The 16430-nt window shown below is 34.8% G+C and overlaps 1 protein-coding gene across 1 annotated transcript in view; it reads right to left on the reverse strand.

Annotated features, from left to right (window-relative positions):
- The window catches only part of gnaia (guanine nucleotide binding protein (G protein), alpha inhibiting activity polypeptide a), a 34267-nt gene extending 18314 nt beyond the window's left edge, over positions 1-15953 (reverse strand). The window contains 2 exon segments of the mRNA NM_198805.4: positions 8929-8971; positions 15516-15953. Of these exon segments, the coding sequence (NP_942100.1) occupies positions 8929-8971; positions 15516-15702 (230 nt within the window). The 5' untranslated portion in view covers positions 15703-15953.
- Between the last annotated feature and the right edge of the window lie 477 nt (positions 15954-16430).

Genomic DNA, 16430 nt, shown 5'->3' on the forward strand with positions numbered 1-16430 from the left:
TCTAAACTTGTATTTAGTAATTAGTATTATTATTAGTATTTTAATAAATGCATAATAATCATGATAACCATGAAACAGGGATTATTCCTCAGACTATAATCGTACAACCAAAATCTATAATCGTTGCATTCCTAGTTTAAAGTGTCAGAGAGATTAAAGAGCGCCTTTTCTACAGGTGGTTTGTGAAGCCCACTCACCTGTGAGAGGCACACTCAAAATAAATAATGTTTTGGGGTTGTCGTGTGTTGGGTTAAAGAGGTTACCAGAGTCAATAAGGGTACATTTTACACAATTATATTATTAGTATACGTTTATACAACACTGAAAAAGTATTGTGATTGTCTGTTGTCCTCTGTGAAGCAATAAAGCTAGGGCTAAATGGTAAATTGCATGCTATTGTCATACACATTCTATAAAGCTGGCCCAACAATCAGCTGTGAATCTCCAAAATTTACTACACAAAGCAATAGTTTTCTGCCTAATTATGCAAAATATTGCATGCAATATCATCCTGCGATAGACGAACCGCAAACAATCATTCTGCAATATTGACAGCTGTTTACATAGCTTCTCTGTAAATTATGGCCTTTAGTAGTGAATGTTGCAAATGTTAAAGCTGAAAGCACATGCAAATACCACATGCAATGACCTTTTTACTCAAAACTTACTTCATAGCTTCAGTTGAGTGTCTGAATTAATTTCTTTTGTGAAATATAACCTCTGACACAGAATAAAGCATGCATCATGTATCATAATAGCATTCTAAGCAGTGACAAATGTGTTGCATGATTACTTCATACTCTTGAGTAAATTTGCTACTGATCACATCATCGCCATACCTTAATGCCTCGTTTCTACTGACTGGTACAGTACGGTACGGTTCGGGTCGGTACGGGTCACCTTTATCAGGCTTGTGTTTCAACCACAAAGGGTACCCTTTTGGTGGGCGTGATGTATGACAAAGTTTAAGTCGACGTTATGCTCGCTCGAATAAATGGTCTACAGTAAAGCTGTACGGGTCGTTCACATATCATAATGAGCAGCACTTTCCACAAAACAGATGCTTTATACACAAATACCTAATTATAAATGTTTATTACTAACTTTTTCTGTGAACAGGATTTGATTATAACTGCAGATCAATGACAGTGCAAAATAGGTAACTGTAACATCTGTAATTATATAAAATAAAAACATAAATGCAACATATGAACACATACCGCCCCTTACAGTCTCCGAAATATTTTTCATTACAGAAAAAAATTACACACAGCAAACATTTAGTACTTATTTGATTTCAAAAACACACGCAATATAGCCCACAGACAACACAAACCTCTCATCTTTGTCTGTAATCTTTAGCAGCACATGCAAGCTCTGTTAGGGAGTAATTTTGTCATTCCCAGTTCATAATAACCCAAAAGACAAAGATAAACATGGCAGTTTGTTCATGATTCAGGTTGCTAAAACAATTTTTGCTCCTGTGTTTTGACGGCTTCTTTTTTTTTTTCTCGCGTTTTACTCCCGTTTCACTCTCGCGCTTGTCTTTTTTTTCTGAATGGATCAGATGACGGAGACACTTCAATAAAAACACACACACGTTATTATCATCAGCTCAAGAAGATTGTTATATCAAATATAGATGCGATCGTGAGCTCCCGGAAGAAAGCGAATACTGTTTCGACTTTGTATTAAAAAACATGGCGATTCCTTTGTTTACGTTCTGTGCATCTCCACGAGCTCATAACGTATCTCTGTAACCAATTAGCGTTCAGCTGCATGTGTAGCTCCACCTTTTGGTACCCTTTCTCCCGTTTGGTACCCTTTCGAAAGGGTGCCGAAAAAGTGGTACGGTATGGTTTGGTTCGGTACGCTTTTTGACAGTGGAAACGGCCATAAAAGCATACCAAACCGAACCAGACCGCACCACTCAGTGGAAACGGGTCATTACATTTGCAAATGTGCTATCGAGATTTAGTTTAGCCGTAATTCAAACTGAAGTATTTTGTGAATGAACTGCGTTAGATTCGTTTATTTATTGTTGTTAGTCAATGAAGCAAATATCAGAAAAGAGAAGTCCCAAAAAAGAAATATCTGATCATCATCATTCATTTCACCGTGTACATTACACTTGCATTACCGAGGCAGAGATTGACACGTTTTTATTACATTCCATCCAAAGAGTTCGGTTATCAACAACTGTGGAAAAAGGAAACCGTATCTGTGTTGACAACACAGAATAGACATGTAACAGAACGGTTAAGCAAACAATATTGTTCAGCCTGATAATACAAATGCAGCTTTTGTCTTTCAGATGCTATGAAATCACTTGACGCGATCTATGTGCTGACGACAGTATGCACATACTTATTAAATGGAGATGTATGCATTACATTTCCATTCAAACTATTGATAATGCTACATTATAAGTGGAATGTGCTGTGTTCCATGTGATTCTCTTTTATTCATTCATGAAATGGTGTTTTGACATGATCTACATTGTAAAAAGGGCTATAGAAATAAAGATGAATTCAATTAATTTTAAAACAATCCTTGATGTTAATTCTTAAGAATTATAAATAAAAATTACAAAACTGTCAAATCAATCCATCCCATGGACTAGCAAAAATGACTAAAAATGCAGTTTTAGTCATGCCAGCCACTTGTACAAACAGTACACATTGTTGGTTTTGTTGTCAAGTATGTATATGAATGGAACAAGTAATATTTGTATGACTTTGTTTTCATCGTATACACTGACAAGAACCATATTGTTCTTATAACCTTTCATTTTTTGTGTGTATTAGCTGACATCGATTGATGTTGCAGTCTTGCAATTTGTAAATCTAGCCCTGAAGGGCACTACTAGGCCTGTCACAATATCAATTTTTTGTTGTACGATATATTATACCAAAATATTTATCGATAAACTATATTATTGTCATTTTAAGACCATTATATGCTGCCGATTATATAATGCCAGAATGACAATAGAATAGCAGCACAATGCAAATTCACTCTTCCAAAGAACACATTATATTTTATTCTTAAGAATATTTCATTTATAGTCATTTAAACAATTTAATAATACGCATTTCATCAGAAAGTGAAAACCCATGAATTAATAAAAAAAACTGAAAAGTGCAGTGTAAAAAAGTATCAGATGTAACTAAAGTATAGTAAAACCAGTGTTTTTTTAACCAATCTGACACTGACACCTCTGATAGAGATAGAGATTTTGTACAATCAGCTGAAATGTTGCTAGAATTGTTTTTTATATATATATATATATATATATATATATATATATATATATATATATATATATATATATATATATATATATATATATATATATATATATATATATATATATATATATAAGGGTGCTATATATTGCATCACCAAAAATGATTGAGGTCATGTCCATGTGTTGTGCGATAAGTCGATATATTGATTATTGTGACAGGCCTAGGCACTACATATTAAGAATCCCTGCTGCCACGCTCAATATTTTTGAATATTTAGCCTCTGAAAGTTAAACCTTTGAAGGCATTAGGGCATAGGGATGAGCTCTTCATGTAGTTCCTTTGTATCTTTTACTGCTGTAAAACAATGCACACTGACAGTACTGCCCTCTCATAGTTAAGCAAATTAGTGTAAAATAAAACCTCAGTGCATGTGCTGTTAGAAATGTCAGGCTCTGCATTTACAAGAACTGAAATACTGTCTCTTTGACTATGCACTGTGATTGTCTGGAGCTGCTGCAGTTGCACAAAAGAGTGAGACTGGTGGCATTTAAGTATAGAATGTGGTTCTAAAACCAGTGTAGACACTGAAGAAAAGTGCTGAATGAATGTTTGTCATTCTGCCCGTAACAATCATTTATCACAAAACTGCACCAAAACAAACAAACCAAAAGAAACTATGCAACGAGGAACTACAAAGAAAAACGAAGACTTTACCGTTTGCATGACTGGTAGATTTTGGAAGGAAGTGAAGCTTGTCTCTTGTGAGTTTTGTTGCGTTATGGAACCACTTGATACAAATCAGTGATCTATGTTCTGACAACAGGATGCATTACTATTGCAATAAAATTTGACATCAAATATTCTAAAGTCAATCAGCCTATTGTGTATTAAATAGTCAAACAGAAAAATAGACAAGATACATACTAGATGCCAAAATCACTTGTGTAATCAGCACTATTTTGTATGGAAGTTTTTTTCCCCAAACAAAATAAAAATGAAAAATCTAAATGCCTAAAAAGATCAAATAGTAAATCAATCTCTCAAAACTACCCACATGATAAATCAAATGCTTAAACTACCAAATAATTTTATGATCAACTCTGTATAAACCTGTAATAATTCAATGATGAATCAAATGCCCAAACCAGCACATACATTTGAGCATTTGACTTCATATTTGGGTAGTTGTTTGGAGAGTTTGATTTCCTATTTGATCTTTTTAGGCAGTTTTAATTTTAATTTTAAAAGTGTTAGGGAAAAAAAACATCCATAGTTTTGCATGAATTTCTTTAGATCAGTGTTTCTTAACCACGTTCCATAAGACCCACCAATACTACATGTTTTGGACGTCTCTTTTTTAAGTCACACTCATTACAGGTCTTTCAGACTCTGCTAATAAGCTGATGACTCTGAATCAGGCGTGTTTGGTTAAAGAGCAAGGAAAATCTGCATTGCCGGTGGTTCTCCAGGAACATGGTTGAGAAACACTGATCCAAAGAAAATTCATTCAATCATGCATACTTATGGATTTTCTTTAGATAAGTGTTTCTTAACCATGTTCCAGGAGGACCACCAGCACTGCATGTCTTGGATGTCTCCTTTTTCACACCCATTACAGATCTCAGGTCTTTCAGTCTTTGCAAATGAGCTGATGATCTGAATCAGGTATCTTTGGTTAAGGCATTGGTTCTCAAACCATTTTCACTAAGTACCACCTCAGAAAAAAATGTCTCTCCAAGTACCACCATAAACAACAGTATTGAAATAACGTAGCGAAGTTGGCCGAATTAAGCAGCTACAGCACTGCACAGTTCGAAAATAGTCGAGTCATATTCATTCAATTAAATTATATTAGGGGTGTAACGATACACTCAGCTCACGATACGATGTGTATCACGATATAATGTTCACGATTCGATATGTATCACGATATTTGGAATAAAAAAATGAAAATTTAACTGAAATGCAAATTTTACCAAGTAAACTATTTTTTATGTATTTCTTTTGTTTTAACTTGTTAAACTGAACCTTCTTTAAGAAAATAAATTTAACAGGCCTGTCTCTGGAAAATAAAACAATTAAAAAATTTCTTAAAAAATATTATTGAAATGACAGAGACAAAATTAAGGAACAATATAAGTAAAAGTGCAAAAAAAATAAGCTTTCTATTCAATTGAATTTAACAGTAAGAACTTAAGGTTTTGCTTGGTCACTTGTGTTTTTTCTGTGTGCAAAAAAAAATCCACATTTCCAGGTAATCAGCAGTTCTATAAGATAATCCTGAACTTATGTGTATCTTCTGAGAGGTTTTTATGGATGGCTGTCTTCATGTTGGGCATGATGAGTGACAGGGTGGCCGTCTTTTCATTACACAGGACAGTCGTGACTCTTTTCAGCAGTTTAGGCAGGTTTACTATTTCTTCGACGTCGCTGATGTCGGCGCTATCAAGTGTATCATGTTGACGTGCATTTTTGTGTACCTCTGTACTCAAAAGGGTTAATGCTTGTCGGATTGATAACTCTAAAATGCGATATGATTGTTTAAATAATGTGTACGTTTTCGGTTTCATTTCCACTGCTAAGTGCTGTTTATACTTCCCACGCGGCTCCTGAAAGATCACTCTGTTCCACAAACTGAATGTTGTTTACTACTTTATTAGTCAACCTGCAGGTTCTGTTCACTGAAGCAGACGCGCGCGTATGGCAAGCCGTTTTAGCATTTAAACCTTTGTTCTGACTATCCATAAATATATTTAATTCATATTTAATTAAATTCATTTAGAGATATCTCTAATTATATTTTGACTAGTCGAATTATAATTATGACTAGTCAAAATATAATTAGAGATATCTCTAAATATATTTATGAATAGTCAGATCAAAGGTTTAAATGCTACAACGGCTTGCCATACGCGCGCATCTATCATCCGCCCTCTGTAGTAACAGCTCACGTCATGTGTGATTTTGCGGCCGCCAATACATCATTATATGAAGACAGAATGATATTTTAGGTTAAATTGTACCTTATAAATACAGTATGTGACTCTTTCAACACCATTAGGAGGTATCCATGTCGCTGTGCAAAGTATGGAAATCACTGTGAAGACTTTAAAACTTAGGATGTTTGACCCAGTATGCGTGTCAAAAAGCGGACGAGTCTAAAGCAATGACTGTACAACCGAAATGTTGCCAGACGTCTGATTTTGAGAGGATGGGCCATCCTCTATTTCAACTCCACTCATCTTGGTCTGCTAACATTACTACTGCTGCAATCTGAACTCACGTGCGACAGCAGGTGGAACGTAGCTCACGTGCAAACAGCTCAACTACTAAGAGAAAACGGACGTCATATCGTAATCAAATCGTCATAACGCCACGATGCATATCGAGTAGGGATGTAACGGTATTGTAAATACCGTCATACCGCAATATTAATTTTTTTCGATATTACCGTAGTCGCATGACTCGGTAAAACTATAGGTCTTCTGAGAAAAATTTGCTCAGGCGAATGAAGCGAACGGGAGGTACCGGAAACTACAATTCCCATCAGCCCAGGCTTGGCCATAATCCCTTGCGGTCTGTTGTCGCTACAGATCCAGTAATGCGGAAATGGAGTGTGCTGCTAAAAGCGGGGATCAAAAAGAGCTGGAAAACCCTAAAGCGGGTGTTGTCGCCGCGCACGTACTGAATAGTGGTGTTGTCGCGCGAGTTCTTATCAGCTGTGTTGTCGCGCGCGTACTGAATAGTGGTATTGTCGCGCGAGTTCTTATCAGCTGTGTTGTCGCGCGCGTACTGAATAGTGGTGTTGTCGCGCGAGTTCTTATCAGCTGTGTTGTCGCGCACGTAACTTACTGTAAAGCGGGGACGGAGGGTATGTCGCGTCGCGGGGGCACTTTTGATCATTTTGCAAGGGAACTTTCTATCCAAGACTAAAAAGGGCATGTGCACTGCACAGGTTGAGCACTGTGTGTGCACGTGCCTGCAAGTTAGGGAATAGGACTAATAATCAGTCATGGGGACTGCAGAAACACAGCACACTGTTCAGATTGATGCAGACATGAGATCTCTATCTCACTCATGGTTTGTCTTCTCAAGTGGGGGAAAGACAATGCACAACGTTACCCACTGCTGTCAACCTGGGCCAAGTCATATCTCTCTTGTCCCAGAAACCTCAGTCCCAAATGAGAGGTTTTTTTTTCTGTTGTAGAGGACATTGTAAATACCCAGCGATACCAGCTTTTACCAGATTATATTTATATGATAATTTTCTTTTAAACCCATCTCTAAGTGAATGAGTGATTAAATGTTGAATGAGTGTTTTCAACACTACTAAATTGAAACTTAATTTTTTTACATGGTTTAATATTTTTTTGTTATTAAAATTGAAGTTCCTGTTTCAAAGCTTACATATAGATGACTAATTTGTATGTCATTGACACTTTTGGCACTTTTTTGGAGTATTTTTATAAGTTTTGTTTTTTCCTGTAAATGATTCAATAAATACTGTAACGTGACATTCATACCGAGGTATTACCGTACCGTGAAATTCTGATACCGTTACATCCCTAATATCGAGACATTTTTGCATCGCAATAAATCGTACAACGATAAATCGTTACACCCCTAAATTATATTCCATACAAAATATGAAGCCGATCAGTTGGTTATCTCATAACTCGCGGTGCAGCGTTCAGAAAAGTTAAGATGTTTTCAACAGGGGACACCTGGAATACGCAAGCGCGTCGCGCTACAGTTCTTACTCATTTTCATAGCCTGTGGGTTAAATTTTGGCACTCAAGTGACCGAGATGTAACAAGAGAATACACTCATTTTTCAAAATAAAAGATTTTTCTAAATAAATGATCGTTCAGACTCGGAAATTCATGATCTTTTGTGCGGCTGGCTACCAATTGATCTATAGACCGGTGCCGGTCTGTGGCCCGGGGGTTGGGGACCACTGCTCTAGCATGCATCTGCTCTGCAAGCACCACGCACCTCTTTCTCTAGTTCTGCACCAATTGAACTGATTTTTAGCAGCTGATAAAGTAATGCACTAAAGTAAACATTTTAAACATCGCTTTGATCGTAGGCTTAAGAGAACAGCCAATGCTGATCACATTGGTGCTATCGTTCGCATGAAATGATTAAAATTGTATTCATTTTTTCTTTCATTACTCAGTGATTCCTCCATGTAATAATAGAAGTCCGCGTACCTCTAGTGGTACATGTACCACAGTTTGAGAACAACTGGGTTAAGGAAAATGTGCAATGCTGGTGGTCCACCAGAAACATTGTTTGAGAAAAACACTGCTTTAGGCAATCAAGCTTTGTTGTTCAGTTTAGGTTAAAAAAAAAAAATCAATGGGAAGTTCCTATTGGGTTTTGACTGAGGGCAGCAGGATGATGCGAACTCTATCACTTCCTACAAAAAAAACACTATCACTTCGGCAATCCATTGCTTAACGCTAATGCATTTGAGGAGGTTTCAAATGTTAAAAGGTTATATGACTCTGACAAAGGGAGGGAAGTCCCTTAATAAGTCAAGATCATAACCAAACGATTATGTAAGGCACATCTAATTGCCATAGATGCTGCTATCTTTTACATCCTGTGTGATATATTAAACATCAGGGAAGAAGTATGACATTATGATCACATAATAAGAGGTTATACTTACTTCATTTGTTTGACAATTGTGCTTTTCCCGGATTCACCAGCGCCTGCAAGAGACAAGCAGAAAGAGTGCGTGTTAACCAGATGGACACACACCCAAACATTCCAGCTCAATAAAAGAGTATGAGGAGCAGAGCGATCAAACACTCGCGGCTCCTGCCAGCTCAGCAAATGTGAAGTCAGTATCAGATTGAGCGAGACGTTCATTTCATTTCCATCCCTTTGATTTCACCACATGTAAAAACTGGGTAGAGAGAACACCTTATCAATTTAGACCCTGAAAGAAATATGGACTGAAAATGTTTCACTGAAAATAAAACATCACTTTGCATCCATGACAAACAAAGCAAAGGGAAGTGGGAAAACTAGTCATGTGAAATGGCAACCGAACAGAAAATAAAATGAAGACGGTTCAGATTTGTGTTAAGTGGATATTTCAGTCTAACTTTAACAACACACTTCCACACTTTGCTGGTGGAAGGTGCAAATCTTAATGGATTAATTAAACAACACCTCACTGTAATGGGATTACTGACAGACTTTTCTAAACAGATTAGTTATGCATCTAGATATGCCAGTTGGCACATGTTTGATTGCTGGGAACAGACAGTAGACTTAAAAAGAAAGCAAAGGAATGCCAATATGGATCTTGGGATGCTCACAAAAAAAACTGTCATATTTAAATTAATACTTTAAATTATTACACGCTATGTTTCCAAAGTTTGGGGTTAGTAAATTTGCGAATGTCGTTGTAAAAAAAATCTAATGTAGAGCACTAAGATTTCAATCATGCAGAAAACAAAGATGAAATTGCAAACTTGTAATGAAACATTTAACTCAGAATACCAAAGAATTTGTTAAATGTTGAATTAAAATCACATTTAAGAATATGGATCACAGTGTAAATATTAAACTATACATTAAAAGTATTTACCATTTACTAAATACAATAATAGCTAATGTACTGGAAGAATGAACTAATGATAACCTAAAATTAATAATAATAAATTAATTAAATGAAAAATCCAATAATCTAATAAATCCAAATATCTAAAATTTTGCAAAAACTTTTAGGTTTTAAAATGTAATTATATAAATGTTAAAATTGCATCATATTTATTTGTAAATGGTCAAACTGCATATAAAGAGGTCAGATGAAAAAAACCTCTTAAGACCATCTGAAATTTCCCCTCAGCATTTTTCTCAGCCTCCTATGTTTGTGTTTAGTTTTTTCACTTTAAAGGCAAATGGAAAGAACTTATTCATGACTATACAAGAAAAATTACTGATCCTTCACAGAGTTGGAGAAAAATGCAAATTTTAGAAGAAATCCAATTTAATTTAGAGGTTTTTGCATCTAAACTCTTAATTTGTTGACCTAAAACCATTTAAAAAGAACTCTTAAAATGTAGCAAATAGGATTTGATGACCAAAAAAAAACTGTGATTATTTTTAATCCTATAGAGTTGCATTTTGTATGGTTTTGTATGTTAATACATTATACTCTTGAAGAAACCTTTTAAAATGATACATTATCAGCATCATTACTTTAGTTTTTAGAATCAGTTGAACCTACAGAAATCCTTCTGATTCATTAAATGTTGAGAACAGCTTCTGTGCCGATTAATGCTGTTTGGAAGTGCGATTAATAGAAAGAACAATTTAATCAAGAACAGCATTTGAGTCATAAAAGAGGTTTTACTGTCACTTAATGAATTTAATCTATTCTTGATTAATTAAACAAAAGTCTTAATTAGAAAAAAAAACAATGCATACACCTTTTGATGCTAGACGAGATTAAAAAGGTTTTGCTTTTAAATAGTAAAAACAAAAAGGTTTTTAGACTTATCCACACAAATATTTAGTAATATCTACATATTATGCATCTTCATTACAATTTTCACAATTGAAAATAACTTTTTTTTTATTTTTTATTTAAATCTCAATGATTCCATGCAGCTCTCCGCCTTCCATGAGACAAGAGTTCATCCGTTCACTAAGCGAACATTTCAATTAACCATCTCAGTTGTGGTTAAGGATGTCCCTGTGGGAGGATGTCTCTCTCTTTCAGTCCCAGAGCACAAACACAGCAATTAGGCCACATCAGCATCTCTCGCCCAGATTCAAACCCTACTGTGACGAGACCCGACACAAGTGTGCTGCACACTTCCCCCAGAGACCCCCAAAAAACTCCCACATGAGAGGCTTGTGCTGCTTCATGTTCATCTGTACCATTAATTGTCCGTTGAGGTTGTAATATTTCCTGAGAAGCAAATATTGATTTCAACATTTCAACACATACATAAATGTTTCCTGCATATTATATTTATCTAATTTTATTTATGAATAAAAACCATTTGAAAATGTGTTAGAAACCTGTTAGAGTGAGATTATTCTATTGACAAAGGATGATATTTTGCACAATGTCGGACACCGATTAGTTTGTCCAACAATAGAAGTCACTGCTACTGGTTTCCAACATTCTACATAATAACTTCATTTGTGTTAACCAAAAAAAGGAAGAAACTCAAAGCATTGGAATAACTTAAGGGCAAGATATTTTCATTATTGTGCTTTAAAGCATTAGTTCACTCAAAGAATAAAATTTGTTTATCATCACCCTCAGGTCCTTTCAATACACAGACTTTTGTTCGTTTAACACAAATTAAGACATTTTAAATGAAATCTGAGTGCTTTTAGCAATGGTCCCAAGACATTTGAAGTTCAGTTCAGAAAAAAAAAAAAACACTGTCAAAACATTTGGTCGTTCAGTTATAATCATGCAAACACTTTTGAGCAATAAATAAATCTGTAAAAAACAACTGTGTTCACCGATGTCTTCCGCACCATTTTATTATTATTATTATCATTTTACTATTATTATTATTATTATTATTATTATTATTATTAATGCAAGTCTTTACAACACAACGCTTACATGTTGCACTGCTGGTTTTAATGTAAATACATCATACTGCTCGTAACAAACATGTTTACTGACCTGACGCAGGAGAGAAGATATAGGTGAACAATCAAGTTATATTTAAAAAATATTTGCCACAAAAATTGTTCTTTAATCTTCATATGAACCACTTAAGTCACATGAAATGGCTGGATGACATTTTTGATTTATTTTTTTAACTTAGAACATTTGGGGACTGTTGCTGTCTATGGAAGACCAGAGAGCTCTCGGATTGCATCAGAAATGTCTTAATATGTGTCCCGAAGATAAACAAAGATCTCAGTGGATTTTCATAATCATTTCATATGAATCACTGGACGCTTAAAGTATTGATAAGTTCAAAACCTTCATGTTCATTTCTATCACAATTATTGGTGACAAATTCTCTACAAAATAAACTATTGACAGGCATGATTTCTTACATTTTTCAGCTTCAATTTTTTGGATTTTCTCTCCTTGTTATTAAACAGTTTTGAGCCTTGATAAAAAAAAGTGTTCCTGGAGCTTTGTATTATAGCACCACGATATTGGAAAACTCTGATATTCCAATATTTATTTTTCTGCGATAAATATTGCGATATGAATAGTTTCACAAGGTAGTTTGAATAGCACTATTTGACAGTTTTATGGGGAGTCTAACAGTATTCAGGTACAGAAATTGAATAATCACAATGTAAAAAAGCTTTTCTAACTTTGCTTCGTCTCATTTCTAGTCCAAATACCTAAAGAAATTCTTAGATTAATATATTGTTTGTTTTAACATTCAGATGAAATAAAGCAAAATTAATAGTTTTTCTTTAAAACAAGCTAAATTATTATAAAAATAAATTATTATAATAAAGTTAAATAATGTTGTCGCTTTGAAATGTAGATATTTGGACTAGAAACAAAGACAAAATTTTTGCTAAAACAATATACTTTGTCGCATGGATGATTTAGAAATGTTTTTGGATCCTTTTCTGGGCTCTGAATGTCTTGGGACCATAGAGAATATCTTATAAAAATATTTTAACTTGTGCCCAGAAAATGAATGAAGGTCTCAGGGCATTGGAATGACATGAAGGTGACTAAAGAAAATAACAGAATTTTTCATTTTTGGGTGATCAAACGTTTAATGTCCCTATGTTTCAATGATATTCTGGTAAGTTAAGCTATCAAAATTTTGTATTAAGGGTTCTTTCAAATCCCCAACCATAAATGTTAGCAAGTACACTAAATGCCAGACGCCAAGTGTTTGCTGCGACACTGTGAACCTGACTTCCAAAGCGCTAGTTTTACCTTTTGTTTGGTCTCCTGTGACTGCATTTATTATGCTGTAATTTAAGCCAGCATTTTGGTTTCTGAGCAACCAATGACAGTGCTAGAGAAGCACCCAATAACATGCTCTAAATGGTGAAGTAATGTGCATCTTCTTTGAATTATTACATGCTGATGGCCATTTGTGATGCTCGTTGACTTCTGACACACAAGATTCTTCAAATAACCAACCGTGAAAGTGCTTTCTCTTCTCACCAGTGGATGTATTATTAGAAACAACCCTGGCAGTGACCATTTGTCCTCCTAAATAGTCTAAACAGGAAGTCCTGCCTGTTTTACAGCAGGCGTAAGGACATATGTTGTCAATCCCCATTGCCAAAAAGCAAACAAATCCAAGAACAGAGCACAAGAGGGCGTATAATGAATCAGCACTTAGGGGGAATCCAGTTAACTAGATAATTAGATACCAAGTCCCATAAGTTTGATGACATAAGAGCAGGTTTTACGTCCTGTTTAGACAAAGAGAAGAAGAGCAACAGATGGGAAAATGGTCTACATTATATGAGGGTTGTTAAATTATCAGATTTAAACATTATTATTATCATTTCATGTGCAAAGAAAAAAGGTAAAGAAATTGACAAAGTTTAGGTATGTTTACACTTAAGTTCACAAGGTTTATTTGGCTTATATACCGGAACAAATTTTCAGTAAAATTTCCTTCAAACTGTCATTTTAATACAGAAAGTAAAGACACCAAAAATAAAATGTATAACTTTTAAATTACTTCCAAAAAAAAAACACTCCAAAAAAATGTACTGGGCTTAATCTTATGGATTTTTATAAATGTTGAGTCACAAATAAAGATGCCTTTGGAAGCCCTGTATTGAAATATAATGCCTAACAATGATATAATGGTTTGTTTTGATGTCTTTGATCCGTGCTGATCTCATACAAGCTGAAAAACACTTTGCTTTTATTTAAAAGCAAAGCCAGAAGCATCTTTTTCACAGGTCTCAATTCCTTTTTTCCCATGTGCACAAATGCTTAAACAGAAGAGTCCACAGTTCGTCAAATGAACCTCAAAATAATAAAGCAATCACTCACACCTTTAATCAAACCTAAGGGTGAAGACATTGCTATTTATTTTCTAGAGCTTCTTTTCAGTAAGTGTGTGGCATTTTCCCTAAAACAAACAAGTTAAAGCCATACACACCATCAATAATCAAGAAAGCCAAACAAATATTTCAATCACTAGAAAATAATTTATTTGCCTTCATTTCATCAAAATTACCCTTAACCCAAAAAACAAAACAAAAACTAATATACAAATACTGGAAAAGTACAGAAGAAACCTATGCAAAGCAGGATTCAGAAACTGAAAAACAAGTGGCCTCTATGTAAATCACAATGAATTTACAAGTCGGCTGCTTTAAAGGGAAGGAAAAGCAAACTGTAAACTGCAAATAGAGTTTAAATATTGCAAATGCACTGAATTTGACTTGGAATAGGAATCTCTCTAAGAAAATCTAAGGCTGTGATGGCATCAATTGTATTTAAAAAATTAATTCTATAGGGAAAAAGGAAAAATATAAATTTATTATATCATATTTCTGTTCTTTTCAAAAATGTAAATAAAAAACAGTGCTATGTTTGGAAATATTAAATTTCATTTATTAAATGAAAATATTGGAAGGAGATGCTCAAAATTAAAATAAATAGAAAACTATTTCATTTTCATCTAGACAAGTCTAAGAGGGAAAAAAAAAATACAAATTAACCCCTTATTCAGCCCTTCCAGACTTTTTAAGCCCATTTTAGCATCAGCCACCCCAGTTTCCTTCAAGCACCCAGCAGGATCCTCCATATGCACAAGCTTATTTATCATAATTAAATGAGGGTTAGGCTAATCTATCAGATTGATCTCCCTAAACCAATCAAGGGAGATTAAATTAGATTAAACTAACTTAGTCTTTTGTTGGCTAGATTAGCCGAGAGCCGTTTGCTTCAAACTGGAAAATATGCAAAAAAAAAGTACGTTACTTTAAAACGGTCGAGAACAAAAAATAAAATAAAAACAGTCTAATTACATCACTAATGCAGTTATTTTCCTTCTGTTATAGAAAAACATAGATATCAAACCGCCAAATCTCCGCGAAATGATTCGAGAGATATAATAGTGGGTTAGCTTTAACATGCTAGCGCATTGACTATGAAGAAAAATAAAAGTTTCCAGAGAGCATAGATACGCACCTAACTACTTCATTATTCACTCATAGCGTATTTAAATATAAAAACAAGCGATAAAGTTTCTCACACGTGCTGTAAAATGTATATTTTACGGCTTTTTCCATCACCACAGCAGCTAAACTTACCCAGCAGCAGCAGCTTGACCTCTCGCGACGCTTTCTCTCCATCATCCCGCAGGTTTCTGTCAATCATTTTACTTCTCTCCTGGGCGCTCTTGTCGTCCGAGCTCAGGGTGCACCCCATCTTTTCGAAGTTTAAAAGGCTTCTAAATGATTTAAGAAGTCGAAGTGTCAAAAAGTAAAGAATTATCATACACAGGCGGGTGAAATATGGAGCCACCCGACGACTCACGCCCAACTCTTTCACACACGCGCACCGCCGCTTTAAACTGGAGTTTTTTAAATTTCCGGAGCTTCTAAAGTTAAAAGTATAAAAGAGACGGCGTCGATAATCAATCGAGTGCCTTTACGGCCATCGTTGATTAAAAAGAGAGTGAAATGAAGTCATTAACTGCCAGCCTTTGCCTCCGATTCTTCCACTGCTGTTAAAGTGTCGAACAGATCAGATCGGAGGAGTTTCCTGTTTCTTTTCATACATAGCCCCCCCCTCCGCGGACGCGCGCCTCTTGAGCGCGCTCCCACACTCAGCTGCGCACTCAATGTGCACGCGTATTGGTGTCAAATTGTTCTCAGATTTTGATGTTAAAAATATATTTTGTGCGCATTATAATTCATATTTTTTATATTTAACAATCCATATTCATTCATTCAGGCTATATCTTGTCTTTGATATTCTGTTTTGTTCTGCCATCCTAATAACTAATTTAATTTAACTCTAAGATGGATTCCAAATATACTGGTCAGTATCACCCAAATTAATTAATTAATTAATTAATTAATTAATTAATTAATTAATAATAAATAAAATAAAATTACAGAATATAAAATTCTCCTTTAATTAATATCTTCAAAATGTATAGTATTTTATAAAATGCTGTTTTAGCGTTATATATACAGCATATTAAATCTGTAATATACAGG

Source organism: Danio rerio, chromosome 25, assembly GCF_052040795.2.
Source record: "Danio rerio strain M-AB ecotype USA chromosome 25, GRCz13ab, whole genome shotgun sequence".
NCBI lineage: Eukaryota > Metazoa > Chordata > Actinopteri > Cypriniformes > Danionidae > Danio > Danio rerio.